This window comes from Chenopodium album, chromosome 22 (assembly GCF_948465745.1).
Source record: "Chenopodium album chromosome 22, dcCheAlbu1.1, whole genome shotgun sequence".
Taxonomy (NCBI): domain Eukaryota; kingdom Viridiplantae; phylum Streptophyta; class Magnoliopsida; order Caryophyllales; family Amaranthaceae; genus Chenopodium; species Chenopodium album.
In genome coordinates, this window is record NC_137855.1 from 3588346 (window position 1) to 3615421 (window position 27076).

The 27076-nt window shown below is 35.6% G+C and overlaps 4 protein-coding genes and 3 non-coding genes across 7 annotated transcripts; 1 reads left to right on the forward strand and 6 right to left on the reverse strand.

Annotated features, from left to right (window-relative positions):
- Positions 1 to 108: 108 nt before the first annotated feature.
- LOC145604933 (wall-associated receptor kinase-like 6) lies at positions 109 to 3588 on the reverse strand. The gene is made up of 3 exons (XM_081660923.1): positions 2607 to 3588; positions 2378 to 2500; positions 109 to 1582 (listed from the first exon to the last, which is right to left on the reverse strand). Exons 1-3 carry the CDS (start codon positions 3520 to 3522, stop codon positions 381 to 383), a joined length of 2241 nt encoding a protein of 746 aa, XP_081517049.1. The 5' UTR covers positions 3523 to 3588; the 3' UTR covers positions 109 to 380.
- Positions 3589 to 4572: 984 nt separating this feature from the next.
- LOC145604932 (putative wall-associated receptor kinase-like 16) lies at positions 4573 to 8398 on the reverse strand. Its single transcript, XM_081660922.1, has 3 exons — positions 7123 to 8398; positions 6904 to 7020; positions 4573 to 6035 (listed from the first exon to the last, which is right to left on the reverse strand). The coding sequence occupies exons 1-3, from the start codon at positions 8054 to 8056 to the stop codon at positions 4834 to 4836; spliced, it is 2253 nt and encodes a 750-aa protein (XP_081517048.1). The 5' UTR covers positions 8057 to 8398; the 3' UTR covers positions 4573 to 4833.
- A 1007-nt stretch (positions 8399 to 9405) lies between these two features.
- Positions 9406 to 9493, reverse strand: TRNAY-GUA (transfer RNA tyrosine (anticodon GUA)). Its single transcript is given in 2 exon segments — positions 9406 to 9441; positions 9457 to 9493. It is a non-coding gene; the product is annotated as a tRNA-Tyr (tRNA).
- A 613-nt stretch (positions 9494 to 10106) lies between these two features.
- Positions 10107 to 10180, reverse strand: TRNAV-AAC (transfer RNA valine (anticodon AAC)). The gene has a single exon. It is a non-coding gene; the product is annotated as a tRNA-Val (tRNA).
- Positions 10181 to 10267: 87 nt separating this feature from the next.
- TRNAV-AAC (transfer RNA valine (anticodon AAC)) lies at positions 10268 to 10341 on the reverse strand. The gene has a single exon. It is a non-coding gene; the product is annotated as a tRNA-Val (tRNA).
- A 985-nt stretch (positions 10342 to 11326) lies between these two features.
- On the reverse strand, positions 11327 to 19375 carry LOC145603615 (protein PELOTA 1-like). The gene is made up of 16 exons (XM_081659562.1): positions 19060 to 19375; positions 18853 to 18935; positions 17572 to 17647; positions 17104 to 17178; positions 16950 to 17006; positions 16422 to 16467; positions 15810 to 15885; positions 15257 to 15332; positions 15103 to 15135; positions 14949 to 15017; positions 14625 to 14731; positions 14072 to 14144; positions 13935 to 13973; positions 12974 to 13068; positions 12217 to 12323; positions 11327 to 11683 (listed from the first exon to the last, which is right to left on the reverse strand). Exons 1-16 carry the CDS (start codon positions 19108 to 19110, stop codon positions 11610 to 11612), a joined length of 1137 nt encoding a protein of 378 aa, XP_081515688.1. The 5' UTR covers positions 19111 to 19375; the 3' UTR covers positions 11327 to 11609.
- A 2935-nt stretch (positions 19376 to 22310) lies between these two features.
- LOC145605585 (uncharacterized) lies at positions 22311 to 26497 on the forward strand. The gene is made up of 4 exons (XM_081661654.1): positions 22311 to 22420; positions 23177 to 25117; positions 25226 to 25353; positions 26046 to 26497. The coding sequence occupies exons 2-4, from the start codon at positions 23188 to 23190 to the stop codon at positions 26259 to 26261; spliced, it is 2274 nt and encodes a 757-aa protein (XP_081517780.1). The 5' UTR covers positions 22311 to 22420; positions 23177 to 23187; the 3' UTR covers positions 26262 to 26497.
- Positions 26498 to 27076: the final 579 nt, after the last annotated feature.

A 27076-nucleotide genomic window follows, 5' to 3' on the forward strand; every position in this document is an offset into this window, starting at 1 on the left:
TGTTTAGTTGCATATAATCATTGGTTCCAGCAGTGTGCGGATCAACAATCCGGTGAAGATATAAGGAATATGAAAATTTCACTCTACAGGAAAAAAAAAACTATGGTGTTTATGAACTAAAAATGTTTTGTATAAGAAATTCAAATTATCATGATGATTACAGTTAAGCTTCCTTCCACCAAAAGGAATAAAGCCACTTATTCACTTCTGAAGCAGCACAATAATAATACAATTAGAAAAGTGCTCGAGAAGGCAGCTCCCAGTACAAGAAGGTAAACACAGAATCTAACAAAGTTCAGTTCAAGAAACACACAAATGTAATAAGCTACAATTTTGTATAATTACTACAGCAAAAGTCTTCAGAAAGTACCATACAATTGTCAGATGTTGACCATAAGTGGTTGGACTTCCATGGAATTAGAGGGGCCGTCATCTGAAGAGAGCATTTCTACACTGAAAGGACCGCTATGTGTGCTAACCATTTCTGTAACCACATGCTTGCTTTCTGGTGGAATTGGTCCTTTGATATGAAGGGGGTGGTGTGACCTGATACCATCTAGTAAAACTGAAATTTCTTTCATAGTAGGCCGTTGCTTCCCTTTCATTTCTAGGCACTGTCTTGCAAGGTTAGCAACAGCCACAAACTCCTCTTCCTTACCCTCATCTACAACTCGAGCATCCAGAATTTCAGAGAGACTAGAACTTTCCATATGAGAAAGAAATTCAACAGCCAAGCTAATCCATCCTCCCTCTTTGGTTGGGCAAATCGGTTTCTTGCCAGTGATAAGCTCAACCAGGACTACACCAAAGCTGTATACATCGCTTTTCTCAGTGAACTGATTTGATTGAAAGTACTCTGGGTCCAAATAACCATATGTGCCTAAAACACAGGTAGTCACATGAGTTTGCTCAATGGTAATAGCTCTTGAAGTCCCAAAATCTGAAACCTTTGCTCTGAATTTTTCATCCAAAAGTATATTGGATGATTTGATGTCTCTGTGATAAATAGGAGCAGATGAAGATGAATGCAGGTATGCTAGAGCACCTGCTGATTCTGCTGCAATTTGTAAGCGCATTTTCCAAGAGACATGAAAATCTTCAGTACCATTATGTATATGCTGATATAGCGTTCCATTATGGATGAACTCATAGACAAGCAAAGGGACCTCAGTCTCCAAACAGCAGCCTATCAATCTGACCACATTTCGGTGATTGATTTGAGAAAGGATAACCACTTCATTAATAAACTGTTCCAATTGGCTCTCATCTACCTTTTTAGATTTCTTTATGGCCACAATTCTTCCATCCAGTAACATACCTTTGTAGACTGTACCTTGGCCTCCTTGGCCAAGTATTCTGTTTTCATTGAACCCGTCAGTGGCTTTCTCCAGCTCAGTCGCAGCAAAAATTTTAGTGTTCTCAACAACACCATCTTCGGAAGACAATTGTTGTTGCAGTAACAAACCACCATTTATCTTGAAGTATTTAGCTTTCTGTTTCATCTCTGTTCTCTTCTTAATGAACTTATAAAGCCAGTAGCAACCTAAGACCAAAAGCACCAATCCCACGCCTATGCTGAATGCTGAAAACATTATTATGTACACAACATCATTAAATACAGGATTTATACATAAAAATCTAGGGAAGATCTAAGGAAAACAAGCACAATAAACTCAATTCACTCCATCCCAATAAAAACACCCAATTTGTAAGATTGAAGATATTCATGGCTAAAATGGTAATAAACAGGAAATTACTTGTAGAATATTAGTCTGTTTTTAACGAGGAAAACTTAGAAAAATTGTAGAAATCTATAAATAACATGGAAAAAAATTACAATTATAGAGATGTGGAAATCCTGTGGTTATATTTGCTGGGTTTAGTTTCCAGAATCATCCCTTCAGAAATGATGGAAAATTTGTGAATACCAACTTATTATACATTTTCACTTGCATTTCAATATCTTCCTTGTTTCACTGTCAGACTTGCAAAGAAATGGAATACACTCCTCAACAGACATCTTCTTTCTGCCAACAATTTATCAAAACAAATTATCATCACCATTCACCAACAATGATGACAGGCCGACAGCCACTAATGCCAACATAAAAGTCTTTTTTTTCCTTCCTATTATTCAAAGATACGAACTAGGCAGATAACAAAATGTAGGGGGTGTATCAAATCTCAAATGATCAACTAGCACAACAACGACAAGCAGAGAATTTATTTTTGAAATAATTGATGAGGTCAGTGGAAAAGGCAAATTATTCAGCTTGGAACAAATTTGTGATGAAAAATTAGCAATACAATGCTGAAGCAAATATTATGAGCAGATTGAGCACATTGGACCATTGCTGGAAGCTTTTGATGTACTTACCAAGAATCAACGATAGCTTCAACGTTTGATTTTTTTCACAGAAAAAATAGGCATGATAAGGACCTGGGAGATTTGTATAGCCCAAAGTACAACGACTTCTGCACTTATGACATTCTTTTACAACTGATATGGAAAAAAAATGAAGATTAAATTAGTTTACCTTGTATAATACTAAAAACTACAAAGTACAATGATAAAAACAATTAGAACGTAAGATATTTCGGTTTACCTTGGCAACCTAAGGGGCGATAGGCATTTCCTTCATAAGGAAAATTACAATGACACAGTACACCATTAAACTCTTCAAAATAACAAGTGACATTGTCTTTTGTCCCCACCCACTGTTCTTGTTGAAATATGTGTTTAAATTCCCATTCTAAAACTGCAGGAAATTCTTTCAAATTTAATAGTTTTCCGGACAACTGCTTCACCGAGCTACTCTCGATCAAGGCTGCTGACACATTGCAGGTGCTGAAATTAGATAGTCCCGTCTGATCAAGAGTTATCTGATAAAAATCTAAGCCCTTCCCCTTATCAACGAAGTTACCTGATGACAAGAGTGCGGCTTGGCAACATCCAACTCCATAACAATTACTGTTGTTCATGCTTGCACCTTCGTTGGCACAAAGTGCAGCACAACCAGTCAAATTTTCTCCGTTCCTATTCTGCAGAACAACACTTCTGCCACAACCCTCCACCATAAATACATTCAACCACCTAGAAAAACGGTATGGACTCCCGCTGAAGTCAATGCTTTTGACTACTGAAGTACCGATTGCATGTACCTCAGCTGTGTTAGTTCCACAAAAGCTTCTAAGTGGGAGATTAACTTTTAGTCTTTGTCTGTCTGCTACCAGGCCATCCCATCTTTTGTCTACACGAGAGTACATTCCAGGCCAATTAATTTCCAGCACCTCGAGATTGAACTGACGCAAGAACAGTTTTGGAGAATGAACAGATCCATTACAAATGATATCGTACCCTTTGTCACGGTAGCAATTAGGCCCAATTCCAAAAGGGTATGGAATTCGGACATTACCACAGTGATCTGGACAATTAGGCATTGAAATACTAGGCATATTACCGCCTGCAGCTAGCCATAGGAATGATGCTAGCAGAAGCAGGAACAACAACATGCATACCATTCTATTTTATTTTTAGAGGAGCTTTTCTTAGTCTAATGTAATGTAGTACAATAAAACTGAACTAAAGCAAACTCGTACTACAATCATTAAGAAAGTATACGGGATATTTAACTGGCTGGCTTATGCATGCATCTCTAAACTGTCTTACTTTCAAGACCATTCATTCTTCTAGGACTTTTCCATGTCTTATCTTCAGAATATCAAAGTTCCCATCATAGTACCATCTTCTAGGTAATCCACAAAATATAAAACAAACTCAAGTCCTATCAAAGATAGAAAGACGTTGAAAATTACATATGATGTGTTTTATAGCTAAATTCAAAGGAAAATTATATTTTGAATGAAACATTAGTTATACACCTACTACTATTCTTATAGCACTACAGTACAGTTAACACGCAAGCTCCCTCCTCGTTCTGATCTTCTATAAAAAAATTCTTAAGACAACAATATTAACATTATGAGAAGAAACTGAGAAATTCTGGACAACACAAGAAAATTCATGCAAAAGCACAGATGAACCAACAGCAAATGATTCTTTGTCAACAATAAATAAATAAATAAACAGCAAATGATTTGTGATAAATTACGTCATGTTCGAGTGTAGGTATTCACAAAGGAGTGACGGCAAAATACTCCATCTAGTGTTCAGTCCAAACCAATTTAAGAGCATTATTAAGATAATATTCAAACATTATCGCTGTCAGGAGACAAGAGCTTAGGAACAGGATGACAGCAAGGTCGGATCAGACATGAAAAGTCTCTCTAGTACCTACCTCTTAACATACACACACGACACTGATGCTTCAGAAGACCTCCATTAAGACGAGTGTTGGTGGTAGCTATCTAAAAAAGTTGACAGAAAATTGTACCCAACACTAATTTTGTCATTGCTAGTATGATTGTCTTAAGCATGGCTGGTTACATAAAATCATTGGTCCCAGCAATGTGCAGCAGTGCAGATCAAGAAGGCGGTGAACTGGTGAAGAGATAAGATACATGGAAATTGCATTCAACAGGAGATAATAAGCTAAATTCACTTCCTGTATATGGTGTTCATGAAATAAAAACGGTTAGTATAACAAAACCACGACTACAATTAAGCTTCCTTAAAACAGAAGGGGTAAAAGCCAATTATTTGCTTCTGAAGCAGCACAATTATTAAAAAAATTAGACAAGTGGTCGAGAAGCTAGCTCCCAATACAAGAAGGTAAACACATTATCTAACAAACTTCCAGTTTAGTACACAACTTTGTATTTTTGTATAATTAATTACTACAGCAGAAGTCTTCAGAAAGTACCATACAATTGTCAGATGTTGACCATAAGTGGTTGGACTTCCATGGAATTAGAGGGGCCGTCATCTGAAGAGAGCATTTCTACACTGAAAGGACCGCTATGTGGGCTAACCATTTCTGTAACCACATGCTTGCTTTCTGGTGGAATTGGTTCCTTGAAATTAGGGGGGTGGTGTGACCTGATACCATCTAGTAAAACTGAAATTTCTTTCATAGTAGGCCGTTGCTTCCCTTTCATTTCTAGGCACTGTCTTGCAAGGTTAGCAACAGCCACAAACTCCTCTTCCTTACCCTCATCTACAACTCGAGCATCCAGAATTTCAGAGAGACTAGAACTTTCCATATGAGAAAGAAATTCAACAGCCAAGCTAATCCATCCTCCCTCTTTGGTTGGGCAAATCGGTTTCTTGCCAGTGATAAGCTCAACCAGGACTACACCAAAGCTGTATACATCGCTTTTCTCAGTGAACTGATTTGATTGAAAGTACTCTGGGTCCAAATAACCATATGTGCCTAAAACACAGGTAGTCACATGAGTTTGCTCAATGGTAATAGCTCTTGAAGTCCCAAAATCTGAAACCTTTGCTCTGAATTTTTCATCCAAAAGTATATTGGATGATTTGATGTCTCTGTGATAAATAGGAGCAGATGAAGATGAATGCAGGTATGCTAGAGCACCTGCTGATTCTGCTGCAATTTGTAAGCGCATTTTCCAAGAGAGGTGAAAATCTTCAGTAGCATTATGTAAATGCTGATATAGTGTTCCATTATGGATGAATTCATAGACAAGCAAAGGGACCTCAGTCTCCAAACAGCAGCCTATCAATTTGACCACATTTCGGTGATTGATTTGAGAAAGGATAACCACTTCGTTAATAAATTGTTCCAATTGGCTCTCATCTACCTTTTTAGATTTCTTTACAGCCACAATTCTTCCATCCAGTAACATACCTTTGTAGACCGTACCTTGGCCTCCTTGGCCAAGTATTCTGCTTTCACTGAAACCGTCAGTGGCCTTCTCCAGCTCAGTTGCAGCAAAAATTTTAGTGTTCTCAACAACACCATCACTGGAAGACAATTGCTGTTGCAATAGCAAACCACCATTAATCTTGAAGTATTTAGCCTTTAGTTTCATCTCTTTTCTCTTCTTTACAAATTTATAGAGCCAGTAACAGCCTAGGACCAAAAGCACTAATCCCAAGCCTATGCTGAACGCTGAAAACAATATTATGTACATAACATCAATCATAATGGGGATTACACAATTCTGTATTTAAGTAGATCAGAGGTAAACAAGCACAATAACTAAGCACCCAATTTGTAAGATTAAAGATATTGAGAATGTAGTGTAAGAAGCCCGGGACATATACTCATAACTAAGATGGTAACAATAATCAAAAAAGAATTGAAAGTGCAACAACCTTGTCAGAGTTCCTAGTGTTTTTTTTTCTGAAATTTGTGTTTAATGAGGAAAGATTAGTAAATTGTAGAAACCTATGGATTCTTGCTGAAAAGGTTTAAATTACCAAGTATAAAAAACTAAAATTAAAGAAATAAGAGGAAGCCTCTATTTTATTGGTATGTTTAATTTTCAATTATTTTCCCTTAAGAAATGATAAAAATAAAAAATAAAAAGTTGTTGAATGTTATTGAAAATTAAGAACACAAGTTTAGCTATACATTTTCAATTAATTTCCCTGCATCAAGCCAAACATGAAAATTAAGTAAATTACTAACATTTTAACAACTTCCCACAGTAAAAATAAATGAGTAGTACCACCGTTACACTTTCTAGTTTCTACAGGTTTCCTTCAAGGCTACAGGTTTCAGATTTTTTCTAATATTCAAAACTGAACATGGCTGATCAGCAATACACAAGGAGGTGCATTAAAACTCAAATTAACAACTAGCACAACTATGACAAACTGAGAAATTCAGAGAATTGACAAGATCAAACTAGTTTTTAATGGAATAATTAGCTTTGGAACAAGTTTGTGCTTACAAATTATCAATACCATGGAAGCAAACAATAATTACAATATGAGCAGATTGAGCCATTCCAGGCAGCTTTTGATGTACTTACCAAGAATGGAAGCCAGCTCTAACTTATGATTTTTTTGACAGTAATATTTAGTGTAGTAACCTTTGTCATCAGTGGCCAAAGCACAACGATCCCTGCATTTGTGACATTCTGTTACAACTGAGCAAAACAAGATTGAATGAGTTTTCTGGAAATAATGATACAGGCAAATAACATATTACGTTGAAGATAAAAACAATTACAGTATAAGTTTCTGTTTACCTTGACATCCATCGGGCAGATAGGGATTTCCCTCATAGGGAAAACCGCACGTACAACTTACAGCATTATTATTGTCATAATTACAACTGAAATTGTCACGATTCAGATACAACTCATTTTGAGGTATTACGATGAATTTAGGAGCCCATTCTAAAACCGCAGGGAATGCTTTCAGATTTGATAGTTTCCCAGACAACTTCTTCACCGAGTAACTTTCAATCAAGGCAGCTGACACATTGCAGGTGCTGAAATTAGAAATTCCTGTGTAATCAAGAGCTATCTGATAAAAATCTAAGCCCTCCTCCCTGTCAAGGAAGTCACCTGTTGGAGATGACAAGAGAGAGGCTTGGCAACATCCAACTCCATAACAATTGCTTGTGATTATGCTTGCACCTTCATTGGAACAAACTGAAGCACAGCCAGTCATAATTTCTCCGCCCCTTTTTTGCATAACAACACTTCCACCACAACCCTCCACCATGAAAACATTGAACCACCTAGAATAACGATATGGACTCCCATTCAAGTCGATGCTTTTGACTACTGTAGTCACGATTGCATCTGCTGTGTTATTTCCACAAAAGTTTCTAGGAAGGAGATTTACTTTTAGTCTTTGATCGTCTGCTTCCTGATCACTCTCTCGCTTATCTAGACGGGAGTACCTTCCAGGCCAATTTATGTCCAGCACCTCAAGATTGAAATGGCGCAAAAACGGTTTTGGAGAATGAAAAGAATCATTATTATTACAAATGATCTCGTACCATTTGTCATGGTAGCAATTGGGCCCAATTCCAAAAGGGTATGGAATCTTGACATTACCACAGTGATCTAGACATTCGGGCATTGAAATATTACTGCCTGCAGCTAGACATAGTAATGATTCTAGCTGAAGCAGAAGCAACAATAGGTACAACATTATTTTTTTAAGGAGCATTTCTTAGTCTATCTAATAAGCAGTGCAATTAAACTGATCTTAAGCTATCTCATACTCTGTAATCAAGTGGGCTGGATATTTTAATTGCTGGCTATGCATCTCTAAACTGTCAAACTATCAAGAGCATGCTTCTATGACTTTAAAAGTCCCTTTTTTTTTTTTTTTTTTATAAATATATATATTTATATCAAAGTCCCTATCCTAGGCTTGTCTTCTAGACAATCTACATATTCTAAAATAAACTTAATTCATATTAAAGACCGTATGACATGTCAACTACAAATAAATAATACATGGAGTTATGTAAATTTAGCATATTGTCCACTTTTTTCTTTTTTTTTTTCTTTTTTTTTGGGGGGGGGGGGGGGGGGGGGGGGGGGGGGGAAGTAACAAGATGTAATCAATTTGCACTGCTATTCAAAGTTACCCCAGCACAAAAGACTTACCTTCTTAGAAGATTCTCATATATTATACTATATATTAACTTTCACTAATTTGCATTTCCATAATTAATTAACATTTACCGAGTTTTTTAGCCCACAAAATTCAACATTGATTAAGAAATGTTGGCCACAATCACAAAGAAAAAAACGTTATGAAAAGGGGCCACAGATCATTTAGCAGGCAGCTTCTCATGTCCCTCGTCAAATTTAGAAGGTGGGCATTACAGTCGAAACTTCAGATGATATTGAAAGATGATGTATTGCATTAAATAAGAAAGGAAAAAAAAGGGTCAAAATTAAGCTGCTGAAGGTGTCCAAAGTCATAATTTTTAAATTACAATGACTGATTTATAATCACCAAAAATATTTTGACCCTATGTTTTGTAATTTCCTCTATTTTGAAAAAAAAAAAAATCCAATTTCGCAAATTATCCCTATACCACTTACCCTGTGACCTTAAAATGCAGAAATCGTTATAACGACCATGCGATATGGGATAATGACTTCACTACAACCAGCTATTAAAACACACTTGGCGGTTAACTATCTGTATTCACTCAAGCTGAATGAGAGCAACAATCCATTCTCCATTTTTGCTCAGTAACACAGCAACACAGACATAAGACTAAGTTCCAAGTATAAAATAAATTCACGAGATTGATGAACACTAGCTGTATCTCAATCATTGATAGGAGTAACCTGCTTTTCTAATTTCTATTCATCAGATCAAAGACTCGGACTTGGACTTGGACTTTGACTTTTCTAAGATTCCTATGTCTTCATCAATCTGGTAACATTAATCAAGTACAGAAGTTAACTATTGCAGCAAATAAGTTGAATTATTGTCCCTAATTATTAATGTCATGTCGCTAATTATTGTTTCTAATTCTAAACACAAGTCTTAAGTCCGACCTGCCGGAATCGAACCAGCGACCTAAGGATTAATCTGCTGATCAACTACAGTCCTCCGCTCTACCAACTGAGCTAAGGTCGGGATCTTTTGCTACCCTCAAATACTTCAATTTTTTTTTTTTTTTTTTTTTTTTTCCACATCCCTTTCCTTCTCTACCAACCCTTGAACCCTTATTCAAATGCAACCAAGCAAAATAAACCCTCAAATACTTCTAAAATTCACATAAACTGGATATCAATTTTCAATAAATAATTGGACTAACTTACAAATTTTCAACAAGCAAACCAATTGACAACCCTAAAATGCAGATTAATCCAGTACATATTCAATAAAACCCAAAGAACTTAAATTAAAATTTGCATAAATTACCAAAATCATAATCTAATATGGCAGCTAAGTATATCAATTTTTTCAACTTGAAAAGACTACACCACATTCACAAAGTAATTAAAAAACAAATATGGTAAAATGTAAATCAATAGTTAAAATTAGGGTTCGAATTTAAGATAGTAATTCAAAATTTACACAAATTCCACAAATTAAACAAAAGTATCGATCCAAAAAAGAGAAAGAGGAAAAAAATTAGGGATTTACCGTATATTGAAGACTTCAAACTGATGAAGGCCGCAAAAAACTTCGTTTTCTTTCAAAAGTCACGCCATTAATAAATTAAAATAGAAGAAAAAAAAAAAAATGGCTTCGCCCAGGTTCGAACTGGGGACCTTCAGTGTGTTAGACTGACGTGATAACCAACTACACCACGAAACCTTTGTTGTTTACTAAGTCGTTAAATATAATGATATCCTAAAATAAAAACATAGATCTACTACATCAGTAAAAATTGTTTTTTCAAAATGGCTTCGCCCAGGCTCGAACTGGGGACCTTCAGTGTGTTAGACTGACGTGATAACCAACTACACCACGAAACCTTTGATGTTTATTCGAATTATTGAATAAGTTTGATACAAAAATATTACAATGTCATTAACTTGTGTGTAATCACTGTAATCTATACATTTCATAAATATTAATACATTATGTCTCTGTACACGAAAATAAATCAAAGAAGAATGAACTTATTTGATGATATATGCATACTCATTTTATACTAGTGATGCATCACTTTCTCGGTTTCTTAATACATGCATCATTTTGACTAGACACGTTTGTCAATGCACTTCTCTAACTGTTACATTACTCTGTCCGTACCATTACATCCACCACCTTGAGTCAAGTACACACTTTTGACATGTTTTCCCATGCTTCTTAGTAATACGCACCAATTCGAGAAGGAAATGGAACTAAGATGTGAACACAGTGATCTAAACAAGTAAACATCATGGCTTTGCTATAAAGAACGGATTTTCAAACAAGGGTATGAAGCCAACAAGACTGTTGCACAGAATACTATTTGGATTAGCTAAATCCAAAGCAGATACAAGATAACATTTTTTGTGTTACTGTGAAAGATCCTCCAAACCTCATCCCACTGACGAATGATTGTACATTTGTAATCAAAAATCTGGTAATAAGCTCTTCCAAGCAGTGTTGCTTCTGATCTAATGCATGAACACAGCTTCCTTGCTTCAACTTATTTTGTCATAATAACTCGAAAATTAAGGAAAAGTATTATGATTTTATTGTCTCAATAAGTTCAACTCTTGCAATATTGACTGCTTTAGAAAGCTTCACATCTGCAACACAGCCTTTGCTATTACTGGAAATGACTTTTTAACATGTAAATATGCAAACAAAATGGATTGTGTTGATCTTTGAAAATAATAAAACATTGATGCAAAAAGTCGTAATTTTTTACATCAGAATTGATGTAATTGTGATTATAAAGGGGCATGCTGCATATCTAATCGTTGATCAACCAAAAAATTAACCAAATCTTATAAATGAAGATAAAGCATAGCTTTATTCAACCAAAGAATGTAGAGTTACATGGGATGCTACAAGAAAGAATCTGAATAGTAGAATTATTACCTGACATTACAACACACACTACGAAGAAATGAATCATATTTCGCAACTTAGACTATGGAGTATAACTTAACTATAACATACAAACTCCAAGACTTAAATTCTTGGAAGGAAAAGGGGTCACTAACAGAGTTTGTGATATACAATTTTCAGTATGTTTCAGTATTAATTAGTGGTGTACAAAATTGGTCTACCCATAGATCTACGTCGATCACATTTCAATATCATCAAGATCAGGGAGAGGGAAGCGAAGAATTGCTGCAATGCCAGTCAGCTGTGCTAATTCTGCATCCACAGGGCGTTATAAATAGTGAAATTAGATAGCTAGGCAGATAAATAGAAAGACATAGAAAGCGAAAAATAAGGACCCTTCTTTGTTGACTTTAAACATTCAAACTTTCTTTTCTTTTTGGAATTTTTTTTTCATTATATCTCCGTGAACATCTAAAAGATCCATTTGTCAGCTATTTTAAGTTTTTAACCATTCATGATTCAAGAAGCAAGCACCAAATCATTTAGCATTCCATAAATCAATGCAGTTGACTCAATAACAGTATGGGATGAAAATATGAAATCTATACATCCTACATTGTTTTCAAATTTTCATGTGTAGGATATCTTCCATAGTCCCAAAATTACACCAAAGATGTATTAATTCCGTATGTTTAGATGTCACTTTCCTATGCAATCAGCACACTATTCATATCCAACTAACAATCGCAGCTGGCCTAATGGAGTCAAACTGACAATATGAATCCTATAATTTGCAAAAAAGATGTTGCTTCAAAATGTTTATAGCACTGGACAGAAGTACTTACGCTCCCCTGAGACATGCATGGACGAGAATATATGAACACTTCCTCCAGAATCTTTGACTGAATTGACCAGGTTGACATATTTTTTCCGTGTTGCAATGTCAGCATTCCTGATGACCATTTCAAAATAATAAGAAAAACTGTACGTCTGTACAGCTACAGAGTAACATGTAAAATGAATAATCACATGAACATTGGCCCAAAAAAGTGAACATACTACAATCTTAAATAAAAATTGTTAGGATGAAAAGATATGGATTACATGAAACATAGAGCCTCCATTGCACATACAGCTAACGGAAGAGTTGAATCTTAACATACAAGACAGTGTTTTAGAAGAAGCAAGGAGAGCCCATGAGGTACAAGCTTTAACCATTTGTTATTGAGATCTATTGCTAGAATACTATTGATTTCTAAGATCACTTTAAATTGGGTTTTGAAACTAAACATCTCGTCAGGAGAATCAATGGGAACAAACAGACAAGATCCAATGTACATCAGTTTTATGTCTGATATGAGAAATTCTGGAGGGGCAATTGTTTGGGGGCATATATATATATGAAGATATTCATTAACAGAATTTTCCATTATTTGTTACAAGTATGAGATGCATAGAAATGTCCCTTAATAATGAAGCAGGAGATTTATGTGTTCTTAAGATATCCACCAAAAAAAATATAAAAGATAACTACAGCAAAGCCAAGAAATGCAACAGGATCCTCAAATAAATTTAATACTAGACAAATCTCAAGAAAGGCACCTGAACTGTTCGTCTGTGATAAGCAGTGTTTGTATAGCCATTCGTTCATGGGCAACTTCTACATGCTTAGGACCATAGCATGCACGATCTGGATCCTACAGTTCATACAAAAAAAATCCCTTCAACACGATTCATATACAGAACAAAAACATAGCAATAAGCAGACTATAAAAATGTCAAAGCCTTAATCCCAATAGGAGGTCAATTGATAAGAAATACAAAGCGAAGAACATTAGATCAAGCAAAGGGCCCTATCTCTATATAATAAATAGTTACAAATGTTGCCTACTTTAAAAGACAAGGTCCTGATATACAAATGCAAGAAATTTAAACTACTACGCCAACAGCTAGATGATGCAATCAGATTACATTTCGACCCCATTCCCTCTTACATACAAATTCAGCTGCAATAGTAAGAATTTCATCAATACATGAGGTCAACATTTCTATCAAATGGTCCATTAAACTTTAAACACTTACCCCCTTCCCCTTCTTCTCTCAACTCTTCCTACCCCAAGAGATCACAATTTATTTAGTTGCAACCAAACAATCGAACTTATATATGAATGCATCTTTTCAATCAAAAAAAAAAAAAAGGCCCTCCCACTGTGAGAGCATAGTTTTATGTGCTTTACTTACAAAGAGCGACAAATAATCAATAATTAAAATGCCTTAATTTCCAGGTAGGAGGATATGGTAAACTACACTTCCAGGAAAGATTGTATCACGAACAATACATAATAGCCCATAAGTGTTTCAGGAAAGATTGTATCAAGAAGAGCAGCAAATGCTTAAAGAACAGTCCACATTAAAACGCATAAATGTTTCAAAATGTCATGCCATGCGGCATCTAAATGTCTAAGACGAACCATTGATGACGTCACACATTAACTGCACATGCATCTCAGTAACAAGCATATTGTTAGCAATTCAAACATACATCTCAAGATTAGAAACTGACATTTGATAGCATGCTGAAAAAGTCCTCAAGAGCATGGACCTAAATCAAACAAAATAGACAACAGTCAGTAGAAACTTCAAGGATCCCCGAGAAAAAATGACAAGCAAGACAAAATGATAAACATATATGTGAGTAACCTCTTGGGCTGCTTTTGTATCTTTTATCATATTCATCACGTTTGGCGCATCAAGAACCTCCCTCAAGCTATGCCTGATTTTATGAGAAAGCAGCATATATATCAAATATAATTCCAACCAATTCATGAAGAAAATACAAAAAAAACTTCTTAAAGAAACAAGAGTAAAGACTAAAGAGCCCCAGACACAAAAACACCAAACAGGGACTAAGAGAGCTAACGAAATTTTAACACAAGTTGTGCAGGTACAAACTCAAAAATCCTCAAGATGCTTAATAAGCAGAAGTGGCTATAATATTTTGAGATTATAAACTATCAACTGCTTAAACATAAAGCAGAAATTCTGCAAGCAGAAATATATAATCAGATAAAAGGTTCAGAACCTTCAAGATGAACAACCATTTAAATGTCTCCAACCTTTCCTATGAGAAGATACATCAATTTCAATTGACAGTAGAGCTAGAGGTATGCTAAGAAGAAAAAAACTTCTGAACCAACATTGCTTCCTCAACAAACAAAAATAATCAATTAAATTAAACAACTAAATGCCATACTTGTATCCCGAAGTTGTATGCACAAGAACTATGCGTGACTTGTTCTCTATAATTGATCTCAGCTGTTTCCTTTCAGCTTCTAGCAACAGATGACGATAAAATTGGTCCTGAAGAAAAAGACAAGAACCTTCTAATCAATTTAAATAAAGAATGCCTGTGGCTGCCAACTATATATAATTATTTATGGCAACGAGCCAACGACATGAGAAAAGTAAATACAAAGTCACAAGTAATATAAGAAAACTACAGCAAGACTCCTCATAATAAGCAATGTATGATCACCATATTTTAGCAGTACCAAACATCAAATAAAATAAATCTAACCTTAGTGAATCCAGGACTTGCAATGACAGCACATCGGACAACCTTAAAATCAACATATTTGAGGAAAGCCTATACCACAAGCAAAAAAAAAGTCACTACAGTCACAAGCTGAAAAATATATGATAATGTCTAAGCAGGTTTACATTCAACTAACCTGTAGTACATTCTCAAAGAACTTATTTAAGGCCTGTTAGGAGAAAGACAAGGGAAATCAAGTTAGTTATCACCTTTACAACTAAGTACCTGTACCTCATCAACTGCAACAATGCATCACAGCTTGTCTTAACAATAGCATTTGAAACACATACAGATTCATATCCAGCAATAGCAGGTCCATGTTTTTGAGGAATGGAGACTTCTATACGAGATCGGGTAAGGGTTACACTGTCAACACAAGTGAAAAAAATATCAGTTAGATAGAATTTCTCATGATAGAAAAGAACATGTCAATATTCATGGCTTCATGAGTGTTAATTGGGGTTAAAGTACAGCTAGAATAATGCTAGATATATGCAGCAAAAAGTGAATTCTGCATAAGTGAATTCTTCCCTGGCAGCTAAAGCCCCAAATAATTCATTCATGGAGTAATTGCTTTATGAACCACTTGGTGATCAAAAACTAAATCAATTAAAAAAAAAAAAAACCAAAATCTAAAAGCGACATGTGTATCATATACAGTGGAAAGCATCCACAAAAACATAGCAAAATTAGCAATAGCTTAAAAAAAAATTAAAAATAAATAGTCTTATCTCTTAGATCAAACATATTTGTGGTTTTATTGGGTTGACAGAGACACAGCAAAGAAATACAATTCAGCCAATGATTAAGTGAAAACTTTGTAACACAACTAATTAACTATACCTTTTACCAATCAAAAGTAAATGTGCCAGTCCCTCTTGCATTATTATCACAGCCAAATCAGCACTTGCAGAAGGATCTGAATAAAGAACATACATAAAACTAGATCACAATATGTCAAGAAGTCAGATTTAAATTGTTCTGTGACTAGAAAAGGTTCAGATAAGGAAAGGGAAAAAGAGCAGCTATATCAGTCATGGATCCTTCCTTCTCTTGTTCTTTTTGTTCAAAACTACATTTCAAGCTATAAATCCTTCCTTACCTGATAGCTTTCGATTAAAGGCTATAGTTTATACGAATGCAAATTACATAGTTTAAAGAGGAAAGACTGCTAAGAACTGGCCGCTTCTGTGGCTAACTATACAATGACGGTAATCAGAATTCAGAATAACGAACGAACAAAATATGCTGATAGTATAATTAAGTAACCATTGATATCTCAAATCATCAAAAGTGGAGAAAACTAGGCATAGACAGCTTAAAGTATGCTAGCACAACATAGCATGCAACCTGGTAAAATAGCACCGATGTCTGAAGTGCCAAGAAGAAAATAGAATTTGTTATTAACAATGGACCAAACAAAAGATCCAAAATAATGCACAAAACATTATTTACCTGCTGCTTGATGAAGCATATCCAATGCCAATGAGTCCCAGATATCCTATAAACAGGGAAAACCAGATAAGAGGCATATTAAGATTTCAAAATCATTCTGCCAAAGCAAATATAGATCAACAGACCACTTAACAAGTGATGCACTACAATACCCACCACCCAAAGCAGGATATATGAAACCATTAAATAAATTTAAGTGGCAGTGTTCGCCAGACACAACTTCTTAAAAACACTTTACTGTCCACCAAAAGTTTAATTTATGTTGAGGAGCGACAGTTTGCGCAACTTCAAAGATCACAAGTCCATAGAAATAATCACTAAACTTCATTAATTAGTTTCTAACACTCCATCGTGTGTAAGAACTCCTCCTAATTATTTCCATGACAACTATTGAAACACTGATAAACCCTTTTAAATGGCAGGTATGCCCCCCTCCTTCCCCCAAAACAAAAAAAAAGGAGGATTCTGCTTAAGCTGTTTCAAGAACAAGGAGTAAACATTTCTGAGCTGATTAAAATCATAGCATACCTTCCTCAGCACGAAAGGCCGATGCAGCTCAAGTTCCAGGGTATGAAAAGCACCTATCTTCAATAAAAAGCAAAAGAAATCAGCAAACTGTATATATAAAAGTAAAACATTAAAGTGAGTGTTAGACATTATTGATTAGTCCTCTTGTAGGTACCTTCACATGATCATTCTCCAGAGTGTTTTTTCCACGTATACGTAAGACAGAACCTTCTTTTTCATATTCCACAGCCTGCACATATCAAAAGAAATCAGGCCAGCATGTAAGTCAAAGAATCACTTCTTAAATTAAAATGCTCAAAAGCGCCATTGGCTCAACCTTTTTTTTTTTTTTTTTTTTTGTGTATGACAGGCAATTCTCACTAGATCATCTTAATTTAAATAGACCCGTTTACAAAACACATAAGTTTTTCTTAAGAATAGGCAAAGACTTTAGGGTTATGAACATAAAATTTCAAGAAATTGAACACAAGGATTCCGGGCAAAATCATCATAGAAGAAGCAATACCCCTCCCCCCCCCCCCCCTCCCCACCCACCACCACCACCACCACCACACACACACAAACAAACAAAAGCTTCAAAGCAAGTACAATGTCAAATGTCAACAGATGAAAAAATTATCACCTCCACTACGATTTCTAGCCTAAGTTTTACACGCTCTGCATCCCTCCCTCCAGAAGCAGCCTCTCTCAAAACTTTCCTGCAAAAGCAAACAGCAGCACCACTATGAGAAATCATGCTTTCATAATCATTACACTACTTCCCTATTAATGCTCTATTTCAGTAGTTTCTTTGAACAGACTTAATCAATCAAGTTTGCAGGGACAACCGTAAAGGCCCTTGCAAAGTACTGTAGGATATGAGCAAATCAAGAGCAAGGCTAATAAATTATCGGGAATTAGGGAAAAAGCCACACACTCCAAAAGTTTGACTCGGGATTTCATTTTGGGAATTTGGGGTGTTTCATAAAGTTCGATTTACTTTTACTTAGTTCCACTTTAAGCAAACTCCTAGGACTACCTCACCGTCTTATCCATACTATTTAATCCTTTCAACTCACTCTCTCTTACTTTATTCCCCTTTTACTTACACCTACTCACATTTTACTCCATCTCTCTTACTTACCTTTTTCTAACGCCCACTCACTTTTTTCAAAGTTTCATATAAACAAGAGTCTACGATAAGTGAGTCAAACTTTGAGGAACCAAGGGGAGTACTAGTCAAAATTAGATCAAACCACCACCTAGATGCTCTTTTACTTTCTCTTTTTTAGGGCTAGGAAAATCAATGCTTTCACTCCATATATCTAGCTTGACAAATACATACTTTTTTAGCGAGAGTTAAAGCCACGTTGTTATCAAACTCTGCTTCAAGTGTTTGATTCAGCAATAGTTTATACCCCCTCTATCCCAAAACAATAGGCGATATTGTTTAAGAAATCGAGTTTAGATATCATAACTTCCTTCAGTAAATACGCATCTTCTATACCATATCAAAAACAGGATTTCCTTAGAACTCTTATTTAAGGGTAACATTAAACAACAAAGGAGAGTACAAAGTTAATTTTCTAAACCTAAAAAATGGTATTTCTTTTGGGAAAATAAGTATCACTCCTAAATCTGATACATATTAAGGCATAGTATGTAGGCAATGTAGCTTTAGTTTCTGGGTCGAAAATCGGCATTGATTATAATAATGTTCAGCACAAGTATACAAGAATTCTAATATGCCAACAAAGATTTATGATTAAATCCGTTAACATAAATTTGATATTCCCAAATTATGAAATATCAATTTTGATACATACACACCACATTCAAGCAACCCCAAAAAGCTGATAAAATTATTTTCTAAAAAAAGAACAACACTTTAAGCCAATTGAGTTGGGTAAGATGATAAAGTTACCTAACAGTGACGGCTAAAACAGAATCACCTTCAGCAATCAAATTGTAAACAATCCACATATCATCAGCTTCTTCTGGAATCATCTGTTCGCCAACAAATTCGACATTGCATGAATCAAATTTCACCAAATTTAACAGCAAACTAAAGTTGAACTGATCAATCACAAATTCATCAACAACAGCAATCAAAATCCTCAAAAATAATCACCTTGACACTGCCAGGGCCGCCGCGAACGAAATCCCTACGCACGATCTTCATATCGATAATTTAATTTAATTAATTTGATTTGATTTGAATTTCTCTCTACTCCTTTCGATTAATTAGGGTTTATGGAGGAGGAGAAAACAGAGAGATTTGGAATTGCAGAAACAGAGTTGAGAGTTAGAGGATGAAAGTCCGAGTTCTCCCTTAGTTTGGAAGTCCGGATCCTCTAATTTTCTCTATCTCCTTCCCAAAAAAGTTGGGATACTTTAGAAGTTTAGGTAGCTTAGGTTTGGTATTATTCTATACTTCCCGTAGAATGACAAAGAGGATTTGACCTTTGGCGAGGAAGTACTAATGCAGTTGTTTATAACAAATGCAAATACACTAAATACATAACAAATACTACCTTTTTTTTTTGTTCTTTTTTACTTAATTTGTTTTGACTTTTACATTATTTTTACCACCCTCTTTTGACCGTGTTTTGTGAATAATATGTAAGGAAAAACATATTCATGTTGGATCATTTTGAATTCGTCTCAATAAATACTATCATAATATATAACTTTTATACTTTTTAATTATGTAGGATTAAAGTTATTGATCGTTGAAGTTTTGCATTGACAAGCGTGCTAAAAGAAAAAGGTTAAGTAAAAAATAACAGGAAGTACTAAAATATTTAAAGTCACATGGAAAGGAGAGAAAAAAAGAAAGAAAAGATATGTGGGACCACTCTTATTGTACCACTGAAAGTTTATATAATATATACCATTAGTTATTTAGTGATACTATATATTAATATATGTACATAAAGCACATATAGACTAGGGATGTCAGTGGGGCGGGTCAAGTAGGAGACAGTGGGGCGGGGATGGGTCTCGGTTTGGCGGGTGGTGGGGCGGGGATGGGGATAAAAACCATACCCGCCATGGGTGATGGGGCGGGGGTGGATTTTAAGTTGTACCCGCCCCATCCCCGCCCCACCCCACCCGCCCCACTTCATACCCGCCCCATCCCCACCTCATACCCATATCTATATATCTTTTAAAGCAAAATTACATACTTTTATACTATTTATAAGATAATTACTTGAAATACTAGTACAATATTAATCTACTTTGTATGACACTTATATTATAACACAAAAATGTGTGTAGAATGTTTTATTTTATAATTCGTATTAATTATGTAAGATTTTTTATTTGAGATACGGAGATTAGGTGGATCTTGGGTGGGGATTAGGCGGGTCTTTGGTGGGGATAAGGTGGGGATGGATATCCAAGTGGGGGGTGGGGCGGGGATGGTTTTGGAGTTGTACCCGGTGGGGCGGGGATGGGGATGAAAATTGGACCCGCCGCGGGGATGGGGATGGGGATGAAAATATTAGGTGGGGATGGGGATGGGAAGGCCAACATCCGCCCCGCCCCGCCCAATTGACATCCCTAATATAGACATATAGTACCACTAAATACATATAGAGTACCACTGAAATGCTCAATAGTACCATTTGATCATCCAATGATACTATTAATCACTCAAGGGTACTACTCTAAAATCAAAATATACATTACGTGCAATTACACTCTTACCCCTCGTTATGCAATTGTTCTTGCATAACGGGATTTCCTTTAAACAAGCTCTGAATTGTTGAGATTAGATTCTTAATTGCCCACGGATGAAGAAAAAATACAAAGAATACAAAAATTTATTTCAATTACACAAAATTTTTTTTAAAAAAAGAGTTGAGAAAGAAAAGATGTATTCTTGATTTAAAAGCAGTTAACCAAATCAATCAAAAATCTTTTGAAATCAACCAAGACTACAGAAATACTTGATTGGCGAAATCTTATTTGCCCGATGGTTTGAATTGAGTTTTGACAATTCACTAATATTTGAATGTCCTTCAAGCTTTTCTAAGTTCGTCAACCGTCCTTCTACATTAGTTCATTAATTCCTTTAGAACTCGGTTCTTTCTTATGTCGCGTATTGAATTCTTGGGCAACAAGCGACATCACATCCCTTGATTTGAGAAGTGAATAAAGGATATATAATCATATAAATCAATCAAGTCAACATTTCCTAATTAATGAAAATGCTAATCAACATTGTTAACATTACCAAAACAATAGAGATTATTTAGGGATTGTTTGACATCGTTTTTTGTTTTCAGTTTTCTAATTATTTAAATTGAAAAAACAACGAGCAGAGAGAATATCTCCTAAAATAGTATCAAGCTCAGATAGTAAAATGTTCGAAGTATTTAAAGGTGTAGCAATGTATGTAGAAACTATTTAGTGCCTGGTAAAATGGATTTGAGTTTTTTTTTTTTTTTTTTTTTTTTTTTGTTATGGGACGAAGAAAATTATCATTAATGATACGACATCTACAATTATACTACGTAATAAAGATTTGTAAATTATAGATTAAGGGAAAATAACATAATATAAATCATAATTATTGTGCATATCTGACATACCTCACACTCCACCGCTTCAAACTTGACACGATCAATGATTTTCGATGTTTTTGCATCTTTTCAAATAAAGAGCTTCGCAATCTGTGCTGATGTTTTGATTGTAGAGTTTATGCATATTTTCAAGCAGTGATTTGAGTTTAGATTAAAGGCAACTTGTCCGTGGTTTTGTCACATATTTTTAGCTTAGTACTCCACTAATCCACGCACTATATATTGGGTTAGCGGGTTAGGCACTCTGGGTGTAGGGGTAAGGTATGTAAGAAATATCCACTTCAAAATGTCTCTCCATATCTGTACGAGGTACCGAAATCAATTGAATTGAACTAAATTGATTAAGGCTGAATTGAATAGAGCTAAAATGAACTGTTTATAAGAGAAGAAAGTTAGAAATTGAACTTAACTGAACTAAACTGAATTGAATTACGCCGAATAAAACAGGCTCTACGTCATGACTCATGAATAATTGAAGATACCGCTGAAGAAAATAGATTTACGTGAACGAAGCCCACAGCTGCAGCGGTGTAGGAGTTAAAAGCAGGCCACATTAAACTTGGATTACGCAATACTATCACTCGCTATTCCCCCATTTCGCCCATGTCCTGCTAATCTGCATGTTGCATGCACCTTGTTTTTTCTCTCTCTCTCCAACTCCACGTGTCCCTTCCCCATCTCCTACACGTGTCCCTTATTTACATCTCATCATCACCCTCTTTTTTGTCTCCTACCCTCGCCTCCAAAATTAAATACTCTCAAACAATTTCATCATCTTCATTTTCATCTCATCATCCAAAAACCCTAGCTAAAACCTTGCAAATTTCTCTGCAAATTACAAGCTTAAGTTTATCATCCACTGTTTTAATCATGTGATCAAGCTTACTCAGTCAATTTCAGGTACTTTTTTTAGCTGCAATTATCATTTTAATATTGTATGCTTAATTTGCCGATAATTTCAATTTATATAATTGTTATGTTTGTTCTTATAGATGTTCTTAATTAGGAAAATAAATAATTTATTCTGATGCATTTTGTTTGAATTTCTGCCGATTTATTGCGCAATTTTTATCATACTCATGTAGCTTAGGTAGTGAAATATGATATTGTGATAATTTTTTCTAATGCTTTTTTATTAACTGCACTTAATTTTAAAAGTATTGTATGATTCTATGTTTTAAGGAATTTTAGTACATTAAGAAGTTATTTGGTATTGTTGCGTATCCTTGTGTTGGTATATTCTCAAGTATATGGAATAAGAAAGTAAAACGAGTGCAGATGCGAGTGATTAGCAAAATTCAATTGAATACGAGTCGAATTCACAGGTGTACCAGATTGTTTTAGAATATTTGACCAAGACTTAGTACAAATTCTATGAGTATTGAGTGACACATAAGGATAATGCTAGTACATTTTGTTTTACAGAGTTAAGTTGTTTGATTAGTATAACATTGATAGTATTAGTCAGATCAATTCGTCAGTTTGATTTGATCGAAACTGTATTCAAAACTGTAATAGAACATACAAAGTATTACTCGTTATTGCAACGAGTAAATTAGCACACATAGTCAAGATACTAAGTGACCTGGCCTCACCCCTCTTTGCCAAAAACTCACTATAGTAGATTTTATTGATATGCCATTCTCTGCTGGTCAGGGTCTTACGAGATGGAGGAAATCGAAGAAATAGATCCTGGTGATGAAGAGGAGTATTGGAAGGTGCAAGATTTCAGAAATTACTCAAAATCCTATGAAAGCAATAGCAAGTTAAGCCGGATATGGAGAGGAGGGGTAAGTCTGGGGAAGAAAATGGTGGTAACGGGTGTTGTGGTCTCATCTGCCTCCTTTGTTCTTCCTCCTCTTGTAGTTTTATCTGCTATAGGGGTTGCCTTTTCTGTTCCTGCTGGCTTTGTGATTGTCTCGTATGCATGTGGTGAGAAGCTTTTGAACACTTTGCTGCCTATGCCTTTGGCACTTCCTTATGAAGGACATGGGCCGATGTACAGTGATGAGTCAGGAGAGTACATCGTTCACAGAGATGATGTTGACAAAGGGTATGAAGGGGATGAGGACATTCAATTGGAAGAAGAACTTAGAAAGGGGATGGAAATGAGGATTGAATTGGCTGAGGAAAATAATAAAGAGATTGAAGATCATGAACAATCTGCTGACGAGGATGAACTAGATAAAATGTCATCAAAAGTGAGTGAGATTGTTGAAGAATGGGGGTATGAGGAAGATCTTGGGGAGTGCAATGATGATGAGGAGCAGCCCTTAAATTCAAAAATGATTCCCGAGATACTAAAAGGGATCGAAGAGGCAGAAAATGAGATTTCTTTAATAAAGAAAGAAGAGGGTGACATGCCAAAAGATTCATTGAAGGGAGTTGTAGTGGAGGCTCAAGTAGATTCGGAGAATGAGAACAATGTTGAAGAAGTAACAGAAGACATGGCCTTTGTAGGTCAGGAGGATGAGAGTAGTGTTGATCAAATTAGGGGGTATGAGTCTCTTGGGGAGTATATAGAGGATGAGGAGCAACCTGCAGATTCAAAAATAATAGCTGAGTTACTAGAAGGGATCCATGAGGAGGAAAATGAGATTTCTTTTATGGAGAAGGAAGAATATGAATTCCCAAGGGCAGTTTTAGAAGCTCAAATAGGCGGGAAGGGTGAGAATGATGCTGATCATGTAATGGAAGACGTGGCCTTTGCATCACCAAGAAACATAGAAGAGTATAAGGGAAATTCGACTGGCATTGAAAAGGACGAGTTAGATAGGGAGATGTCAGGATTGATTAAAGAAATGACTGATGTAAGTACAGAGGAAACACATGAAGAAAATGAGGAAGTTGAAAGAGCTCTCATTAAGAATAAGTCTCCAGAAAAGGGAAACATGAACCTCACTATCCTTTCCAAGGAGGTCAAAGAAGCAGAGAATGAGATTTATTTATTGGAGAAGGAGAGTGATATGCCAAGAAATTCGTTATTGGCAGTTGTAATAGAGGCTCAAGTATCTGAGGAGAATGACAACAATGTTGAACAAGTAACGCTAGACATCAGGGAGAGTGAGAACAATCTTGAACAAGTCAGGGGTTATGAGGAAGATGTTAGGGAGAAAATGGAGGATGAGGTAGAGAATGAGATACTAGCAGGGATCAAATGGGCCGAGAATGAAATTTCTTTAATGGAGAAGGACAAGGGTGGGATGCCAACTAATTCATTAAGAGCAGTTGTACTAGAGGCTCAGGTTAGTGGGGAGAATGAGAACAATATTGAACAAGTAACTGAAGACGTGGCCTTTATCATACCAACAATTTTAGAAGAGGGCGAACTAAGAAGGGAGACAACGGGGTTAATTGAAAAGATGAGGGATGAGGGTAAAAATGACTCGAAAAGAAAAGACAGTCCAGAAAAGGAAGAACTAGAAGAAAATTGTACTGCCACTGAGGTTCATCAAGGGATCAGTTCGGATAATCTAGGAACTTCTGTTCTTTCCAATAACGACACAGAAACGACTGGGGAAAGTGGGTCTTATTTGTCAGACAATAGAACTGAGGAGCCTGATCAATTTGCAGATTCATTTGACATAATGCCTGAAGGTAATTAGTTAGTTTCATAATAGTTTATTCAAGTGTCAAATTTGTTAATTATGTATGGTTTTTCAGTTGTGTGAATTCTGGAATTGAATTTGTTTTACGACTGTGCAGGGGATGATACATCTTTGAATAAAGAGGTTGAAGTGACCATAGATTATCGTGAGGTTGTGATTGAATCACTCCCTGTGTCTGAAACTGCAGAAACTGCACTGGATCAAGGAATTGCTTCTTCTGATAAGGTTACAAGATTTTGCTGGTTTACTCAGTATTTAGATTTTATGAATTTGGCTTTACATTTGCATGATGAGCAATGTTTATGTCTGTCAATAAAGATTATCTCATGAGCATATTTTGAAATTTCATTCTCTGCTGGACTGTATGTAAATTGCTTTGTTTGACAGTGCTGGTTGTGCACCTTGTGTTCAATTTACGCTTTCTGAATCAATTGCATGTGTGATCATTCTTCTACATTGGAACTTTGGAAGAGCCCAGTATGTCATTCATTCTGTGATGTTAGACTATTAACTGCATGTAAAAATTTCATATTGCCCTGCAAAATTGAAAGATGCATAACTTGGGATTATTTATCTACAAAATGGTGCCATATTTATACTTAATTTCTTTTTCAAGGCAGCCTACACATCACTATTGTCAAATTTTTGTAAGTACATACGTATAGACATATAGGTGAATCTGTGAGTAAGCATCCAGTATTATTTCTGTTTAGAAATTGTAGTCTCTTTCATCCTTGACCCATGTAGATGGATTATGGCCCATTGTAGCTTGTGTATAACAAATTAAACTGTATGAACTACATAAGAGTAGAGACCTTGCTGCATAGAGTCCTGAATTGCTTGTAGACTAGGACCTTGTCGGAGCCTGCATTGCCATTGATCATGGCAAGCCACTATAATTCTTGGACTTTTTGCAGATTAAGCTGGACGAGGAGAAGATATGGGAGCAAATCAATGCGATGCGAACCATTGTGGGGTACAAGAATGCTCCTCACTTTTCATGTGCAGAGGAGCTAAAGGCCCTTTATGTGTTTACAGGGGTTGAGCCACCAGCCACATGCAAGGGCCCTGCCGATCTTGCAGATATCAACGAAAATCTCCACTTTTTAATGTCTATAGTTGGCGTCAAGTAGATTGTTTTACTTGATTAGATAGTTGAACATTTTCCCTTTTGGATTTGTATATTTGTTCTCGACGAATTTGGAATATTCTTGTGCTTCTAGTTATAGTGTAGTTGGTTTGTTGTGAGATACCAAATTGTAGCAGGTTGCTTGCTTAGTGTTTTTATTGAAAGAGTGGACGAAAATTCATCACATCACATTGTTAAGGTGTAAGTGCATGTGTATTGTCAAGCCAAAAATGCATTATAAAGCACTTTAATGGGAAAGTAGATTAGAATGTTATTGTTATCTGCTGATATTTTGGCTTTCGGTTGCTTAAACTTCCCAAAGCCAACTGACTTAAGAATTAAGCTGTCACTTGTGTGTTCATTTTGTAAATGAAGAAAGATTTTACATGAATGCTCATTGAGTGTCACATGAAATTCAGGATACTTTAATGATGGAACCACTTGGGCTTTGTTCGATGAGGTAATTTGATGTCTTCATTTAATAATGTTACCACACAGTACTAAGTGGGGGTAATAACAAGTTTAACTTCTAATATTGTCTTATTCAATATGTTAATATCTAAGTTTAATGGTTTCAAAAAAAAAAAAAAAAAAAAAAAAAAAAAAAATCCAAGTTTAACTTCTAATGTCGGTAGTTTTGATCATTTTAGGGCATGTTCATATTTACTGAGCTGAACTGAACCGAACTGAACTGATTGAAGCTGAACTGAACTGATTGGAACTAAACTGAACTGAATTGAGCTGAAATGAATATTTTATGTGAGAGGGAAATTAAGAACTGAACTAAACTGATTGGAGCTGAACTGAACTGAACTGAAA